At 29.5% G+C, this 19,733-nt stretch overlaps 4 protein-coding genes across 4 annotated transcripts; 3 read left to right on the plus strand and 1 right to left on the minus strand.

The window, feature by feature from the left end:
- Positions 1–954: 954 nt before the first annotated feature.
- Positions 955–2,921, minus strand: LOC113871558 (two-component response regulator ORR21-like). Its single transcript, XM_027508648.1, has 5 exons — positions 2,792–2,921; positions 2,421–2,573; positions 1,954–2,340; positions 1,693–1,769; positions 955–1,464 (listed from the first exon to the last, which is right to left on the minus strand). The coding sequence occupies exons 1-5, from the start codon at positions 2,919–2,921 to the stop codon at positions 955–957; spliced, it is 1,257 nt and encodes a 418-aa protein (XP_027364449.1).
- Positions 2,922–7,612: 4,691 nt separating this feature from the next.
- LOC113873164 (probable WRKY transcription factor 51) lies at positions 7,613–9,837 on the plus strand. Its single transcript, XM_027511167.1, has 3 exons — positions 7,613–7,913; positions 8,025–8,171; positions 9,527–9,837. Exons 1-3 carry the CDS (start codon positions 7,687–7,689, stop codon positions 9,705–9,707), a joined length of 555 nt encoding a protein of 184 aa, XP_027366968.1. The 5' UTR covers positions 7,613–7,686; the 3' UTR covers positions 9,708–9,837.
- Positions 9,838–12,417: 2,580 nt separating this feature from the next.
- Positions 12,418–19,582, plus strand: LOC113872723 (small GTPase LIP1). Its single transcript, XM_027510490.1, has 8 exons — positions 12,418–12,873; positions 14,296–14,387; positions 14,481–14,622; positions 15,106–15,410; positions 16,298–16,351; positions 16,439–16,566; positions 17,171–17,381; positions 19,127–19,582. Exons 1-7 carry the CDS (start codon positions 12,783–12,785, stop codon positions 17,364–17,366), a joined length of 1,008 nt encoding a protein of 335 aa, XP_027366291.1. The 5' UTR covers positions 12,418–12,782; the 3' UTR covers positions 17,367–17,381; positions 19,127–19,582.
- On the plus strand, positions 18,673–19,340 carry LOC113871559. Its single transcript, XM_027508650.1, has 2 exons — positions 18,673–18,920; positions 19,127–19,340. The coding sequence occupies exons 1-2, from the start codon at positions 18,673–18,675 to the stop codon at positions 19,338–19,340; spliced, it is 462 nt and encodes a 153-aa protein (XP_027364451.1).
- Positions 19,583–19,733: the final 151 nt, after the last annotated feature.

Genomic DNA, 19,733 nt, shown 5'->3' on the forward strand with positions numbered 1-19,733 from the left:
CTTTGAATATACGTGCGTGCCTCTCATTGTTAGATCTGAAAAAAAAAGGTTACACTGCTTAATAGTTGGACAGTTGAGAAACACTTTTCAGTTCGTTATGTGGTAGTCTAACTTGACATACTCTTGAAGCAATTGATGATGTCTGCATTTAATTTACAGCGCTACTATTCTCTTTTTCGTGAAAACTAGCATTTGATTTTGTTAGATGAGTATACATGAAACCAAATAAAAACAAGATATAATTCTATCCAGTAATGCTAATTTTAAAGTGTTTAAATAGTGAAACTGTTTCTTCAAACGTAGCTATTTCAATTTAAAATCTCTCTCTCTCTCCCACACACACACAATAAAATTACAGCTACAATTCACAAATAATCAGATAATGTTAACATCCATTTAATACTTCTCGTATCCCTTTTTTTCACATTATATTATTTATTATATTTTCACTCTTTTCTTTTTCTCTCTCTCAAGATATACATACATTCGTAAGTGTCTACAAAATATTTTTAAAATAACTAACAATGTACTTTGCTGTGTATTATTTATTATTCGATTTTTTTTTAAGTTTTAGAAGGGACACTTTTAGGTGTTCTTGTATTATTTAAACACAATCTACTATGCTATATATCATGGATCATGGATGCGTGATAATAGAATACCAATATGTGAAGAACGGGTCATTGCGTTTCTTCAGTCGTACTTGTACACCGTTCAAACCGAGTACCCCAAAAATACACAACATATAAGTACACCAAAAATATAAGGAAAATAGTTAAATCGTTCTATCATCCAGGTAAATACAAAAATTACTCATAATGATTAAAGAATCGGTAAATAATATTTTATTAAAACTTATAGCAAAAACATATTAATAACATTAAATTTTACTAATCAAAACCTTATCTATCAACCAATAAAGAAAATCTCTCAATATATGCTTTTAAAACTAAACTATTGAGGTGACAGTAAACCATAATCCATAACAGAATTGTTGCTACAAAAGTTGCAATGTTGCATAATAGAAACAAGGCTCCCAGAATCAACCATGCAAGAGGGTTGAACATTGATTGAATGAATTAGTTGATGCATTAATGGATGTTGATGCTGCAGTGTATCAGTGACTCTCACTGAATCAATTGTACTAGATGAAGGCCATGCTCCATATCTTGTTGAAGCATCATCTAGAGGTATGATGGACAGAGGAAAATTGTTGGCAATGTTGAAAGGATATTTTGCTAGAGGATGAGCATATGTTATAGCTTGTTCTGCATGGGAATTGTTAGGACATTGTATGGTTGATTGCAGGAGGGAATTTTGGTCCTCTGTTGGCATTATGTTAGCCATTATTTCACAAGGAACATGGCCAGCAGCAGCCAAAGCTTGAAAGTTACCCAATCTTCCATCAACGTTTGGTTGTAGCTGAGCCACTTCATCATTTTTCTTTAAAGAAAGTCTAAATTTCTGCTAATCAAAATAATAATAATGTTAATTGCTGTTGAGGGTCACAAATAACAGTGTATAATTTATAGTTTATTTTCTCTATTTGAATTGAAAACAAAGCTAGACACCTAAAGTTCATGTATAATTCTACGTGTCTACTTCTTTCAAATTTTAAAACTAATTGCATTATTTAAATTTTAAATTTAGTGTTCTCTAGATGGGTTTACTTCAAAGGAAAAATAACCAAACCTGTAAGTGACTGGCAACATTCTCTCTTGTTAAACCAGGAACTTTCATCACTTCAAGAATTTTCTTTGGCATGGCCTCTGAAAAATAAAGAGAAAAGAAAATTATCATTAGCAAAACTATAGAATATGCTTAAAATACTAATAATTCTTAGTGTCAGATTATGCCTTATACATATATTATTATACCACCACATAATTTCATTCATTGTATGAAAAAATAAAAGCCAAACAGAAAAGGGGGGAAATTGCTAAAAAACCATACTATCAAGCCCAAGTTGCATCACAGCCTCAACAAATTTTAGGTGCATAACTCTTGACCATATTACTCGAGGCTTCTTTGTCGGTGATTGATAATAATTATCCAATTCATCAACCGCGTCTTCCTTTGAATTGCTCTTATTTTGGTCTCCAACTACTCCTTTTGTTCTATCAATAATAGATTCAGAATCATCATTCCCCCGTTTCTTGTGATCATCATCTTCCAAGTTGCCAAAAGTTATCTGTAGTTTATTTTCCCTCCAAGCTTTTCTAGCAACATGCTGCCACATATTCTTGAATTGTTCCTTTGATAAAGGTTTAAGCCAATAATCAGAAGCTCCAAATTTAATAGACTTCATGACATCACTTGTTGCAGCATCAACAGAAATCACTGCCAATTACACATGATAAGTACAATAAAACAAGTAGAAAACTTATGTAACAAATTTTAGGATAGGTTTAGGCGCATACTAATAATAGGAACATCAGTTTCTTGACTAACACGCTTCAAGAATTCAAAGCCATCCATATTTGGCATATGAACATCAATAAGTATCATATCAAAATATCCTCTTCTTTCCCGCACAATATTCAAGGCAAGTGAAGAATTGGAGCATGTGGTAACTGCAACATGAATAGAAAATCATATCTTTCTCTAACAAATAATAATAAATCAAAGAAAATGTTAAAATCAGATTTTCAAAGTTGAAAAATAGTAAAAATTTAGAAGTGATTATTATATAAAAATACAAAAGTGCACTAAGTATTCTTTTTAATAAAATACTTGAAATTAAACTCGACTAATATTAACAAAATTGATAAATAAATAAGGTATAACAAACCTGAATAATGGTATATAATACCCATTTGCTCAAAATTTTCAAGAACATTGGTGTCATTGTCAACAGCAAGGACCCTTAAACCTACTGGATGTTGATAGGGAACCATGTTCTCAGTGGAAAAATTTACCATCGCTCACCACTTTGTGACTTGAAAATTTGAGAAAGCAATTGAAAGAAATTGGAGTAGAGACTTATTATATATTGGCAATTCAGGATTAGCATTTCAATTTAAATTTCAAATATACCTCGTCAAGTTTAAATAAATATTTAGAATGTTGCAAAAACAACGTAATGAAAATAATTATACCTCACCTTTCACATTCAATATTATTTTACCCTTTATTAATTATTAATTTTAGTGTATCACATATAAATTTGATAAATTAATTAGAGAGTAGAAAGAATCTAATAAAATTAATAATAGATTTGATTTAGAATAATAATTGATTGGAAAATCAAGTTAACAAGAAAGTAATAAATGCATAGATTAGTAATTTTTTATTTCGGTTGATAAAATATTTATTAGTAATAAATATAAATTGTGATGGAATAAAAATCAATTTAGAACTTGTTCTAAATAAAAATTAGATTTAGGACCCGTACAAAAGTAATCGGCTTTAGATTTAATTCCGAGGAAAGTCAAAGAAGAAGATACAAAATAAATTCCCGAATTCAATAACCAATAAATTGATACAAGACACAATATAACAAAATTTAACCTGTAGTATTTTGTTTATGGAACAATTTAAATGAGCTGCTACTCTTTTTGGCATAAAAAATTTAAATAAAAGAGTAAAATAAAAATAAGAAGATAAATGATAAAATAGTTTTAAAAAATTATATTCTCATTAGATCCACCTTATCTAAAATAAAATAAAATAATTTATTATAAAATTCAAGTGAGAAACAAAACATGTCAATATGAATAATTATAAAAAAACTTTAAATTAATATATATATATATATATATATAACACAATAAAAATATAGATATTCCTCATTCGAAACAATTTTATTCGAGTTTGGTAAAATTATTATAAGTAACAAAATTCTTCTTCCCATTATTTATTATCTATAAAAATTAATTGTTATTAATTAAAGATTAATTTATAACTTAATTTGGATTAAAATGATATAAAATAATTCTAAATTATTATATTATTTTTCCTAATTATCTCAGCTGAAAAAATAAGACAAACTTAAACTTCAGTCCCTTAATGCAAGAAAAATATTGATGTGATAAATATAAACATTTTAGATAGAATATTTAATTTAATTAAAATGTATAATTTTTTTATATTGTAGTCTAATTATACATATTATTATAATATGTATTTTACAAATTATATTTAATATAATTTTTAATTGAGTAACCATATAAAAATTTTATATTGATAATATATTAAAATTAAGTTCGACAATATTTTTTCAGTTATATTATAGTAATGCCGTGTTTCTCGATTACAAGAGCGTGAGATGAATTAGATAAATATGGTAACTAATTCAAAACAAAAATGTGGTAATTAAAAATTGAAACAAATAGTGTGATTTCGAAAAAGAAATTTAGCAACTTTAAAATTTTAAGTAATCTATTAATTTTATTTTACTTCCAAAGTTGCTTATTTAAATAAGGTAGTTAATTTTTAAGATCCACTTCTATATATCAAATTTGACTCTTTATTTTTAAACAAAACCATTTTTAGATTTATTTTATTATGCCATGAGATATTTCTTGTATAATATATATATATATATATATATATATATAAATTTTTAATACTTTTGAATATTAATTTTTTTGTTTTGAATTTAATTTAATTCAAATTAAATTTTTGATACTTTATATCAAATTAAAAATGTATTTTTAAAAATCAGTTTTAATGTTATTGAATATTAATTACTTATAATTTAAATTTTTTTTGCTTATAATCTATGTTTTAATTTTAAATTATTATTTTTAATTTAATTCTAATAAATATAATAAATTATTTTAAAATTTAATTCAATTTAGCATATTTATATAATATATTTTAATTTTAATTTTAATTTAATAATACTCGTTGAATTTAATAAAACACATTGTTACAATTAATTATGAAAGAGAGTCTAAAAGCAAAAAAATATATTTTTTTTATAACACGATTGATGTAACTTGACATTTAAATTAATAATTTAGTAAGCTTTGAATTATTTGGATAAATGGAATAAATTATTAACTTCAGACGCTGAATAAATTAAATACATAATAGCAATAAATAATTAAATAGCCTCTTTTTTTTTTTGCTAATAAATTAAATAGCCTCTTTAATATACTATTCGAAGGAAATATCATTTTCTTCTACAATAATAATAATAAGTACACGAAATAATTATGATAGAATTACAAAAAGTTGCAAACACCATTTACTATGTACAACAGGTTTTTGAAATGAAAAATATTAATCATATTTATTATGTACCATATACATATTAAAAAAATGAGTCATACATAATATAAATATAATTTACATTTTTTTTGTTAAAATATACAAATTGTGTATATCATATATAACTTACTAATTTAAAAAATAATAATAAGTCATATTTTAAAAACATAACTTATTTTATTTACACAGATAATTTAAAACTTAAATTAAATTAATAATTTCAAATTACATGAATCATTCACACAATTGAGATTTCAGCAAAGTGCTCATTTAACAAATGTCTATTAATCATCTTTGTAAAATAGCTTGCTATTCTTCTTCTTCTTGTTCTTCTTGGTTTTTTCGGGTAATTTCAGAGCAATTTCATCTCTTCCTGTTGAGTCTCCCATTCTCTCTTCCAAATCCCCACATTGGACTTTAAAGTATACCACTTACTCGTTCTTTATTTATTTTCCCAAAAGAACTAAACCTATGTGCTAGAGATTTTTATAACTCCTCACCCGAATTGAAAATTAAAAAATGGCAATTAATACCTTAATTTTTAATAAAAATAAATGAAAATAAAGAGTAGCAATAAAAAATGGATAAAAAAATGATCACGGCATAGTGGGTTACGGTGGGATTGAGTATTGACGAAAATGTTGGTGTGAAAGTGAAGTCAATGTTCTTATGGTATGAGCTATTTCCTTGTACTTTCCCATATATTGGTATTAATTGATGTGTGTCTCTAGAACAAAGCCTCTGAGTAATGCTCTCCACACACCCACTGCAAGTATCTCCTTCTCATTAGTCATTTTTATGACTATCGGTCAAGATCATATCAAACGTTACCACCTTCACATTTTGCCTCCTTTGACTACTTGTTTGCAAAAATCATCAAGTTTTTTTAAAAATATATAATTGGACAAGCACTTTTTTTAATTATAAATTATATTATAAATTAGCTAATCTTAAAGAAAAAATACGTTTTTTTTTTCCTGAATGTATCGAATTGTCAAAATTATCGAAAAAACAAATTTCCATTAAATGAAATTTTGAACGGTGTTACGATTCCGTATCGGCTCCCTCAATTATTAAAAAGATGGCTACAAACGAGTCAAAAAGTATTATTTAATTATTGTATTTTAATAAATATTCAAATATAGTTTTTATTTTTCTATTTATACAATTTAAATATTATGTTCACTTTGATTAAATATAACTATATAAACAATTAATATATGTTAACCTTTTTCATGAATCATCTTATCATTTAATGACTAACAGGCATTAAAAGTGGCATTTTTAAAAAAAAAATTTCTTTTTAAAATAAGAGATTTACTTAAAAAATAAAAAAAATAGTTATTAATGGTTAATATTATAATTAAATGCATACAAATTTTTTATATATGTACAAAGTATATAATAATTTTAATAGCAAAAAAAAGTATAAAATATATGTTGCTTAGTGGAGATATTTGTAGTTTGGTTTTTTAATATATATTTACTTTACTTTTTTAATTTTACCTCGGGTCTACTATTAGAAAAAATTTGCATATAAAAAAACTCAAATTTAAGACTTTATTTCACTCCAACTAACGTCGGTTATTTATTTCATTTTTAATCCTACATTTTACTAAATTAATATATAATTTTATTAGCAATTAACCATTACAATAAAAATTTCTAATTATTTATCTTTATCAAAAGAATTATTTTATCATTTGGTTCCCGTGTTTCAAAAGTTATGTGTAAATGTTTTAGGATTTTCACATCAATTAACATCGATGACATGAGCTGTAATTTAAACGAAATTATTGAAAATTCTTATGAAATAGGAATTCTTTTGTTATAGAGACAATACCAGGTAAGTCTAGTACACTTTAAATACGCATGAAGTTTAATACAGGTTTATAAAACTTGAAGGGACCAAAATAATTTCAAAACTTAATTATATATTATAAATTTAAAGTTATGGCAAATTAATAACCCAACATTCCAAGTGAAAGAAACAACTATAACTTTGTCAAAATGAGATCTATTAGGCCGCCACAAGCCCACAAGTCACAACTGTTGATGTTGTCGTGCAAAACTAGCCAACACTACTAGAGTTAAGAGTGATTAGACAGTGAAACCCAACGTGCAAATTAATTAGGGTAATTTCCATGATCTATTTAAAGAGAAAAACCATATATTAAACAATAAGATGTTGCCTTTGTGCCCTTAATTACAATTACATCATCATAATGACGTCACTTCACTAAGTTGACGTTGACACGTGGATGAGGGAGGAACCTTCATTGCATCCATATAGGAAGGAGATTGGAAGGATCATTGATAGAAAAGCACAGTAAGGAAAACTATATTTATATCCTACTAGTCATTATCTAAAATATAAAACCATGGCCTAAATTAACACTCATAAAAAAGGCCAAATGCTATCTATACCGTAGTCTTTGCACTACCATTCTCTATCAACAAAGCATAGCAATGGAATACTATTTTGAAAACCCTCATAATCCAAATCACCCCAATTATGCTCACTCTATTGATATGGTTCCATCCTCCTCTGACTTCGTGCTATCCGATTATCTCATCCTCGATGATTTTGTTGATCATCAAGACTCTCAATCACAAAGCACTGAATCATCGGAGAAGGCTACCTTCAGCGATGCAAGTCATGGATTCAATGATGCAACCTCTAGGGACAATAACATGCAAGTTCTCTCTTTTAACATAATTTTGAATACACATTGTATATGTTTGCATATCGTGTGTGTATAATATAATATATGGTCTCATTTGAATTGAATAATAATATTATGCAGAAAATGTAAAAGTGGGATAAAGCGCAGTAAGGGTGAAGAGAGTCCAAGGATCGCGTTTAGAACAAAATCAGAGCTTGAGATTATGGATGATGGATACAAGTGGAGGAAGTACGGCAAGAAGTCCGTGAAGAGCAGTCCCAATCTAAGGTAAAATTCTAATAATACTAATAAACCAAATATTACTTACATTTTCGACACTTTATTTTTTACAATTAACGATTTAATAGTATTATAGAATTATTTTTTAAAATATACTAGTAAAATAAAAATAAAAAACTTTTACTAGGGTCGTGAGTTAACGTTTTTGGCTAGTTTATTCACAGAAAATCATTTTAAGGAAGCTATTTTAGTGGGATAATAATAGTAATAATATAAGCTAGATTTAGGTTGTGGCGGCTGATATTATCTTAAACTGTAGGACATAGCTTATATGCAGTTCCAGTGTTACCAATGGACCCCAGTTTAAATGTGTGCTGTTTTGGCTAATTAAGTAAGCAAATTTGTCCAAGTCTAGAATACCAAACTGTTCAGTGTATATGTCCTCTTGTTTTACTTTGGTTTGCTTTCTACTCTCTTTTTGTTGATATCAGGTTTTAATTTTTAATATAATAGACATATAAAAATATTATGATTTTTTATTAAATTTGTTACTCATAGTTATTTAAACTCGATTAAAAAGTTAAATTAACATGTCTCTTTTATATTCTTTTTCTTTGCGCTTAAAATTGATAAAAGCTGTTCATGCGGGACTCTTTTTTTTTTCTCTTTGAAAGAAATTAATTATAGCTAAATATTGTTAATTAAGAAAATCTACTGATTAGAGATCGTTTTTGTAATCTACTCTCTTTTTAGATATGATTAGCAATCAAAGAAGGAAAAAGGAGACTGTAGGCTTGAATTATAAGACGTGATGTTTCATTTATAGATGTTTAAGACAGTAATTAAGCTCTAGAGTCAAAACTTTTTTATTTGGTTCACGATGTTCAACAAAATTAGAAAATTAGCAGAATTTTTAATTATTAATTTATATTCTATATACAACTTGGAAACTATAAAAGTACACGACTCTCAATTAAAAAGGAATTTATTTGCATAACAAAAGTATATATTATCACAATCAGGAGCCCCCTAGCGGCAACATTAACATAGACACTGTTTCATTGAAGCAATTTTGCATTGTAGTAAAATTTGATCTAAAAATAAACACTACACAGAACAGAGTGTATTTAGTAAATTTTGTGTTGTTTGTATTGCGTAACTATCACAAAAAACACACAAAACAAATATTTGTGTTGTGTCTCAAAGCAAATACTGTGTCATTTACTTGTATTGTCCCATAAAAACTTGTCCTTAGTGGTCGTATTTTGTACCATCTATATGATCGGTTAATGCTTACAGTGCAATTACTATCGTTAAGTAACTTAGTTTGAGTTTCACTTTACAATTAACGCATTCATTATTAAAGTAAATAACTAAGCAGGAGTTTCCATTAATGATGACAGGAACTATTACAAATGTTCAAGTGGAGGATGCAAAGTGAAGAAAAGGGTGGAAAGGGATAGAGATGACTCCAGCTATGTGATAACAACTTATGAAGGTGTGCACAATCATGAGTGCCCATTTACCACTTACTACAGCCAAATATCCGTTGTACATTCAGATGCTTTTGCATGTACCAAGTGAAACCAACTCCAAGCCCCTTTCCTCTAAACAGCAAAAGCTTTTGGGAGTCTAATTAATCATAATTATTTTCATGCTGTAATAGGTTGAAGAGAGCTTGTACTCAAAATCATGGTTTTCACTCTGAATTTCACACCCCTTTTTATGGCATTTTAGTTCTAGGTGTGTTTGATACCTCTATTGAAAACCAACCTTAGTTGGTCCATGTGAGAAGGTACATGCATGGTTCTCCTCGTGTAAAAGCCTTTCATGTTTTATGAATGTAAAAATAGGCAACAAAGAGTTTTATTCTATAAATGAGTCCACCTATATGATAAAAATTTAAAAATGTTTATTAACTTTTAAAGTGTTGTTACCCTTTTCAAAAAAAAAATAAATTAAAGACTTGATTCTCTAATCCCTGCCATCAACATTATTTTTGCACTATATTAAGAGGGGTAAAACAAGGTTATCATCAGTGGAAACGTGTATACAAAAATCACTGAATTAGTTAAAGGTAGTTTAGAAAAGCGATGCTGAACCTAAATAAGATGCTTGACAATGTTATCATTTAGTGGGATTGCAGCAAGTTGTGTAGTGCTGAACAATCCGCAAGCACTATGGCTTGTTTTTGACTTTGACAGAACAAAAACAGAGGAAGCTTCATGTCGGGACACCGGGAAGGGATAATCAATTAACCATTCGGATCCAAAATTATGTTTTGTTAAATTAAAATTTAATTATTATTTAAAATATAAAAAAAAAATGTTAACCAAGACACTGGTTAAAAAAGTAAAATAACTTTTTTTCTATAAAAATTATAATATTTACGTTATTAATAGACTGTTACTATTATTTAAAAAAATTATTTATTTATTTTTCAAATAGTATCTTAAAACACTTGTTAACCATGTTTATCGTTTGTGATGTTTTTATCCGACTCCAGCAGAATTATTTTTAGCAGAGGATACTTGTTATTCATATATAAAAAATAATATTTGTTAGGATTTTCATTTTCACATTTTTGTTATAAAATTTCCAAAAATAATCATAATTACCATTGAAATTTTAATTTTGACGGGATAAAAAAGTTTGTCCAAACAATTTTTTGTATATAATACTAAAATTCTTCTACAAAACTTGTCACGTGTTATTTTAAAAAATTTTCAACATAATTCTTTGATATTTTTTCATAAAATATATATTTCTTGAATTTCCAAACTATAAAATTAATTAAAAAAACTTGAAAGATTAAAATTTGACATGTCAAGAAACATACATATTGATTAAAAAAAAGTAAAAAAAAAAAGCAAACGAATTAATGAATCGAAAGAGTTTTAAATAAAAAGATAGAACAAAATATGCAACAACTTCAGTAAGAGTTTTTATATCACTATTGGTAGATGGATGTAAATTATAATGAAAAAAATTATATCATATATCACAATCCACACGAGTGCAAACACTAATAACTACATAACTCACTCAATAACAACAAATAACTATTTAATAAAAATATTCACATAATTTCTATCATTGTTTTTTAAATTCATGAAACTTTACACCTTGAATTTCATTCACAATAATTTGCTACTCGATGACATTTTTTTGTGGTCATTAATTTTTTTATTGAATGATTATTTATTAAGCATTGAATAATATGAATATTGGCTTGAGTTAGATTTTATAAGCGTTGAGTTTGATATATTTCTTAAATATAACATTCGAAAATTTCTTATTTATTTAATATAATTTGACTTTTAAAAAAATCCACCATAGTCTGAAAATCTGTTTATCAAATTACTGATATCAAGCCCATGTTAAGGTTGGGCTACACTTGCAAATAATACTTATAAAGGCCTTTTCCTTAAATTTTGTTTTGGGCCTGACAAACCTGACCTCGACTTGATTTTTTTAAAATATATAAAATACTAAGTGAATAAAGTGATATACGTTTGAAGAATTAAAAAGAAATGTCAATTTTTTTAAATATATAAATTGATATGTTTAAAGCATTTTTTTATATTTTAAAATTTGACCTGTCTTTTTTAATTCTTCAAACATATATCAACTTATTCACTCAATATACTTTTAGATATTAATGTAGTCTAAATTTTTTTTTTCATTTTTTAAAGTATAACTTTAAACATTTTGAATTAATATATTTTAAAATTTATGATTCAATGTTTTTTAAAATTAATCAATAGTCAATAACATTAAATACATGTGTATAATATTTGATGAGAAAAAAAAACATAAATTTACAATATTTGATGAGTGATTAAAATATAAATTAAAAAATATTTCACATACGTGTAAGTTTAAAAACTGTTTATAAGAAGATTCTTTTTTTATAATTATATGTTTTATTTAAAAATTATTTTTTTATAAATTGAGGTTTAACATATTTTATGAATTAATCACTTTTAAAAAATTTATTTTTACATATCCATCGCATGTTCCTTAATACACACATTCAGATTAAGTCTAAAAAATTTTAGACTTAAGAAGATTTTGACCCTACAATTATATATTTCATTTAAAAATTACTTTTTTATAAATTGAGCTTTAACATATTTTATGAATTAATCACTTTTAAAAAAATTTATTTTTGACATATCCCCCGTCACGTGCTACTTGATCGCGTGGCTTACACGTTCGAGTAGCGAGATGGTATCATCATCATTCTTCCTTCACCTCTGTGGCATCTTACGGGTTCCTTCGCTCTCTTCCAAAAACCATTTCAACAAACTTCACACCCCATACCATTCAATCTTCATCTGATTCATTTTCTGTTTCTCGTATACCACATCACAACTTCTTCATCAGATCTGTCGCTGAACTGCTCCGTTCGATTTTCTTCCTTTTTTAAAAAAAAAAAGTATTCCTAGATGTGTAACAACGATATGTCGAGTTCTCGCTCTGATCTCGGCGTGATTCTCATGTGACATGGATTTTGGGGTGAAATTAGGAAAACCTATATCCAAAAATCGGTGCTTGAATCCATTTGACGGAACTTGATAAGTGCATGTAAGGGTGTGGTAGTGAAGGGGGCATTTGAGTTTTACGTTTTGTAGTGAAGAGGGTGTGGAGAAAACCATGTTCTGGAGGGACCGTGAGAGGGAGAACAAAGAACTTAACGGTGGGGTGCTATGTGGCCAGGTCAGAGTCCTCGTTGTCGGTGACTCAGGTGCATCTTCTTTTTCTTTTTTCTTCTTAGTTGTTTAGTGTTAACCTTTTTCCAATTTTATGTGATTTAATGTTTGGAAATATGTTATCTAAACTCCTGGAGTATTCGTTCGGTTTAAATTTATGGTGATCTTAACCCACTAAAATTTAAGGTAGATGTGTATTTACTTATGGACTTGAGAGCTAAGTGCCTTGTCTTTATTTTTATTCCTTTTTTTTTTGTTATTGGGAATGGGAAATTCTGAAATTGTGTGGTTGGAGAAAAGCCAAGTTGATTGAGTGCAAGAGGTTGCACTGTAAAGATCCGTTGGAATTTTGTAGTAGTACTGCTGAAAATGTTAGATCAGGGGACTAAATAAGTAATTAATCTGGAGACACCATTGTAACACTCAATGGGGGATCCAGAAGATATGTTATTGATATTAGATTTAGCTGCCATCTGTGTGTTATGCGCAAGGTTATAGATGTTCAATTCGAAATGGTTTAGATGATATATATTTCTTATCAGCTTGTGTTGTGGAGAACCTAGTTATGTTGGCTGCTTTTAAAGGATTGACATCTTATAATGTAAGAGAAACAACTAGGAATATGGTGGAAGTTATTGAGAAACCTTGCGTGATTTAACATTCAGCCGATGCAGTAAGTATGAAAGTAATGTGACAATTTCTTTGGGCATTCTTTTGACACATGTATACACGAATTTTCAAAGTTATTCAAAACCAAGTATTACAGGATAGTAGGTCTACTTCAAATTTGTTATGGATTTATAAGGATTGTAATTTTTTTATTGTGAATTGGTGACTTGTGAGCATGATTGGATTAAAATGTGTTTTTTAAATACCATCTTAAGGACATACTGTCCTTGTGATGGAGAGCATCAAATGACTATATTTTTTTTATGTGAACGTCAAATCCTGCGATGAAATGTAATATTATTGATTGAAATAGCAAAGATCTGGAAATGAGAAATATGGGTGACATGAGCCCAGATCCATGTTCCTTGTACATTTGAGAGCCCAGACCCTCTCCTTTCACCGACTAACTTCCCCAAAATGTATCCTCTCCCCTCTACTCTTCTCCTCTTTATTCTGTCATTCAATTCAATTCCCTCCCCTGTAACCACCCTGTGACTATAGAAGTTAGGTAGTTACGCCCAACTGCCCTTCCTAGCATGCCTAACATAGAGTTTCTTAATAGGGTGTTTGTTAACATATTCCATTGCTGCAGTCATAGGGGCATATGCATTGGAAAATATCCTAGCATATGGTGTCTTTCTAAAGCTTTTTGGAAATATTGAGGTTGGGATTAATTGATATTATTGCATCATGGACATCAAAATAGGTCTTTAGGGCTTGCTTGGTTTAGCGAAACATTTTCCAAGATATATTTGTTGCATATTTGTCACATTTTCTCTTTCTTGCAGGTGTTGGGAAGTCTTCTCTAGTTCACCTGATTGTTAAAGGTTCTCCCATTGCTCGCCCTCCTCAGACAATTGGTTGTACAGTGGATGTGAAGGTAAACACTCCCCTGCAATTCTACTGTTCCTAAAGAAATATTTTGTTTCTGTATTCAAAGTCTTCACCAAACGTCTTCTGCTTCCTCTTCCAGCGCACTACTTATGGAAATTCAGGCAGCTCTTCAAGTAGCCTTAAAGGGGATTCTGAGAGAGATTTCTTTGTTGAATTGTGGGATGTCTCAGGACATGAGCGGTACAAAGATTGCCGATCTCTGTTTTATTCACAGATTAATGGTGAGTGAAAAAAGCTCCAATTGTTTTTGTTTTCTAAAATGCAACTGCTTATATTGTAATAAGTAGTTGTATACTTGTATACATATTCAATCTAATAATGTGAAAGTCTACAAAACGAAGGGTCAAAATTTGACCTAGGGAGAAAAAAGGAGGAGGATTTCTGTTCTGATATTTAAACAGTCATTATATATTCTTGGTTTCTCCTTTTCAAGCCTTGCATGCTTACAATTAATGAAATTTGATATGAAACTTTCAGCCTTTAATATTTTAAATTTGCAATAAGAAATGGTACAGATTTGGTGGTGTAAACTCTAAACTTCTTTTATTTGCAAATAATTACCACTATCATGAATAACTGCATTAATCTCTTAATGGTATTTGGGTATTCTGGAATTTTTTACAATAAAAAAACAGTTTGTTCATCTTTGCAAGTCAGCTGTCTGATTTTTAAACCTCGAATTCTTGTTTGAACTTCATATGCAGGTGTAATTTTTGTTCATGATCTTTCACAGAGAAGAACTAAGACTAGCTTGCAGAAGTGGGCAGCTGAGATTTCTGCAACTGGGACATTTTCAGCTCCTTTGGGTTCTGGTGGCCCTGGTGGCCTTCCTGTTCCATATATTGTTATTGGTAACAAAGCTGATATTGCCGCAAAAGAGGGTACAAGAGGAAGCAGCGGTAATCTTGTTGATGTTGCACGCCAGTGGGTTGAGAAGCAGGGTTTACTTCCTTCCAGTGAGGAGCTTCCACTGACCGAGAGTTTTCCTGGAAGTGGGGGCCTTATCTCAGTAAGTGTCTCAAGTAAAAATTTGTGTCAATTTTAGAAGTTTATTTTGTGCCACTTTCTATGCTTGATATAGTATGCTACCCCTTTGTAAATCAATAAGTTGTATTCAGGTAGATTTGAATAAATCTGATGTTATAGCTAAATACTAGGGAGTTTCAACTACTAGCAATTTAAAATTTTAGTTGATCTTGTTTTGTACTTTAAATCTGGCTGATGCTCTTCAAATACTTATTAAACGTGTTTAATTCAAACAGTTTCCACTTATTTTATTTTTTTGATCATATCACTGTATATAAAATAGTATTTTAGCTGATGGGATGGGATGGAATTTAATGTAAACCACAAAAAGCTTCTCCTTGCTGGCCCTTTACAAAATTCAAAACAAGTTAATATTGTATCTGTACCCTTCTACAGTTCTACTTTTTTTTTCCTGTCTGGCACGTTGTGGATATTATGGATGAATTGAAACTTCTTCACCTTTCACTTCGGTGCCATCTAGTTCGATTAAAAGTAGATATTTCAGCTTTCATTCATTTTCAAAATTGAGAGTCTAGCCATTAAACCTTTTTTATCTTTTTCATAGTAATATCTTGAATCTTATTAATGCATTTTTTTTTTGAGCCACTCACTGAGTAATGAATTTAGCTTAGCCATCTCCGGGCTGTGCTGTGCTTTGGAAATATGTTGAACTGAAAATGCTATACTTTGGGAATCTTGATTTCACATGTAGTCATTCAAAATGAAAGTACCAGTTGTGCCTATGAAATAACAAATCAAATCTGATAACATTTGATGCAGAGATGTGCCGCCTTTTGCATTCTGTTGAATAGTTGCTATCCAATCCATTTTTCTTATACTAGTTGTGATTTTTATGTTGGATGTCTACAGGCTGCCAAAGAAGCAAGATTTGACAAGGAGGCTGTGATGAAATTTTTTCGCATGGTCAGTATGGTCCTTGAACTCTCGTCTTATATTTTTGGGTCAAATGTATGGATTATGATATGAGTTTTCTGGTACCTCTCCTTTCAGTTGATCAGGAGAAGATATTTCTCAGACGAAATACCTTCACCAGCATGGTCCATTCCTTCTGCTCAGAGACCTGCCCAGCGTATCGATGAAAATTTCATTGAAGATGATCATCAGTCTTATAATACAGGGTATTTTATGCTTGTCTTAATAATCATTTGGGTGCTGGCATGCTCCTTTGTTTACTATCAGCAATTTCTTTGGCTTGAAGATGCTCTCTTGATCTTATTATTCAGCTTTAGAAAGACTCATCATGCATAGATGCAATTTCGGATTTGGCTACTTAGATTGAAAAAATTCCAGATCATAGTATTGATTGGTAGTTGTAGGATTGTCCCCAAATCCTACGTATCTTGGTAATGGAATTTTAGTACACCCTTATTCATGACCAAGTCTCTTAGAATAATAGAAAAGGAGGATTTTATTATTTGGCATACATAATACATAAGTATGATTTCACTATTTATATTAGCGGTGGAATAATTCTCAACTTATATCATATAATTGCTTCATTATATCACTAACTGTCAAGTGGTTACGAATCAACAAATTATAGCCTTTAACTAGGAAATATGGTCCTTAACACACACTAACTCACATCCTTTCATTGTTGTAACCCATGCAATATTTAATTATCTAATTATTATCTCTAAAAAAGTCATCATAGCATGTATTTTTTGGCTCTTTTTTATGTTCGATTTATGCTACTCCTTACAAAGTTATTGTTGATTGCAGTCGAATGAGTGATCCTTACAAGTATAACATGCTTCCGCCGCTTCCAGCACAACGCAATTTAACTCCACCACCCACGCTCTATCCTCAACAGCCAGTTTCAGTTTCAGAAAACTATAGTTTCCCTAGATTTTCTTTGTCTGGCTCCTCAGAAATCAGCACTTCAGCAAGAACAAAGCGTTCTGATATTAATGTCTGAAGATCTCTGTATTTGGTAACTAGTCACTGCTAGTACACGGATGTATTCTTGCATGGAACGAAGTTATATGTCTGTTTAAATTTTTTGTTCCGATTGGAACATGTCCATTGATTCATTCATTTTTAAGATTGGCTTTCTCAGTAGAAGGAGGAGCTAGTTGTCCAAAGTTTGGGAGAATTTTAATGATATATGGTCAATTCTTTTATATCATACCCTTTTCCTGCTATTGAAACTGTCAACAGTACTATGGTTATCACTCTCCGAATAAAATGAGTTATTCCATGTCCTAGATAGGGGAAAATTTTCAGTCTCTGAGATTACATATTTTTTGTCCCTTAAAATAGCAACACCCACTTTTGTATATGAAAATTTTTACCAAATTTAATTATTTAAAAAACTAAGCACAAAAAACCTATTAAAAAAAAACTGCACAGAAAGAAACTGTATTCCCAGATAGGCCTAGAAATGGCTTTAGTTGATAGATGCTTATAACCAAAATAAAGCAATTGTGCCACTTATTGACATGTAAGCTCTTCGCAGCTTTTGACGTATCTTAATTGTTTTTCTTACATGCTTGAACCTGAAGAACGGGGTACTCTGACTGTTTGAAAAAAGTAATATTTATTGAACTTAAACATGCATTCAATATTTGTTTATTAAAGTTTCTTTTTTATAGGAGAAAAATGTGAGGATTCACGAAAAAAGATTTTAAAAATTTGTGAGGTGAGTTAGATCTTATGAGGCAGCTATTCCAGAAACATTTTGGAATTAGAAAGATAATTTCATTATTAAGAAATAAAAATGAAAATGCTCACTTCACTACAAAGCCGGGGGAACATCAACCAGTCTAACAAAAACACATTATTAACCTTTACATTTTACATTTTCCTTCTGTAAAAAATATTACAATTTTTAATACGTAACAAAATTTGTTTCTCCTTATAATACTTACCGTCCACGTCCTAAAGCTGTTGTAAGAGAACCATCTTTAATTGTTAAATACAAACCACAGGGTAAGAAATAAAACTTCAAAATGGAATATGCAGTGCAAAAATATAATTAGCTTTCCTAACAACCAAAAATAAAATTTCCAAAGCTTTTCTTTAACTCATTTTAGTATTTCTCGTTATTTTTGGAGAAATAATTACAATGTTTGAAATATTCAAGGACCACTACATGCAAGATGCGAGCCTCACGTAGTAGAACCGGATCAAAGTAGAGAATCAGCAAACTAGTAACCTACCAAATCTGCCAAATACTTTGGTATCCCTCTTCTCTAATCTTGAACAAATCATCAAATACTAACATGGATAAATTCAGCAGAACCACCCTTTTCTTTCTTCTTTTCTTCGTTCTGATCATTCTTCAATTCCAACGTGCAACACTCGATGAAGGTGGCCAAAATGTTGCTCAAAACTACCCAGATAAACCACTTCTTTCCAAGCTACTGATGGATACCCTTTCTGTACTCAGAAAGTCACAAAAAAGTTCCTGGGACAAAATCAAAACTGTCATACATGATCTGCAAATGCAGTTCTCCCCACCAAATTTGGAGTAAGTAAAAATATTCTTACAAACCCATTTAAGATAAGATTCAATAGTTAAGATCTGTTCCTTTCATTCTCGCGTAAAAAGAACGTTCTCATTTGATATCTTTTTTATGCATGCATGCGCGCGCACATATATATATCATCCATATATATTTTCATATAAATGGCAATGTAGGCAATGTAGGCAATGCTTTGTGTTTTTTTTTTCAGTTTCAGAGGTGTGGGAGAGGTAGGAGAAGGATCTCATGGCGTGAGAGAAACGTTGAAAGAAGCAGCTGAGAAGAGTTTCGACGTAAGCAAAGATGCAGTTGAGGAAAGTGCTAAATCAGCAGCAAAAGCGGTAGGAGGAGCAATTCATAAGACAGCAGAAAAGATGAAGGATACTACTCATGATTCTGAGAAAGAGTCAGAAGCAGAACTTTAATTTATTTTTTTTAGGAGATAGCAATCTCTGTCTGAAACAATTTATTCATGGTAAACCTCTTTTTCTCTGTTTCCTTACATTGTTCTAATTTCAGCCACATGCATGGAAGAATGGGGAAAAAAAAATGTTACGTAAAACTGCAAAGAATTTCTAGTACTGAAGAATAGGTGACAAGAACTTGTCCGCAATATATATTTAATTGTTTTTTAAAAAAATGAAATAAAGTTGTGGATAGTAATTTCTTGAAGCAAACTCCCTTCCTCTATTTGAATTATAGTTTTGTATGCAACCGTATATAGATCTGTGTGTTGAAACTTAATAATTATAAGAAATACAAAGAAGAAAACGAGTACATGATGAAGATATATAATTATCGTTTTTCATTTAGAATTT

Source organism: Abrus precatorius, unplaced genomic scaffold (assembly GCF_003935025.1).
Source record: "Abrus precatorius isolate BTA unplaced genomic scaffold, Abrus_2018 Scaffold7, whole genome shotgun sequence".
NCBI classification, from domain to species: Eukaryota; Viridiplantae; Streptophyta; class Magnoliopsida; order Fabales; family Fabaceae; genus Abrus; species Abrus precatorius.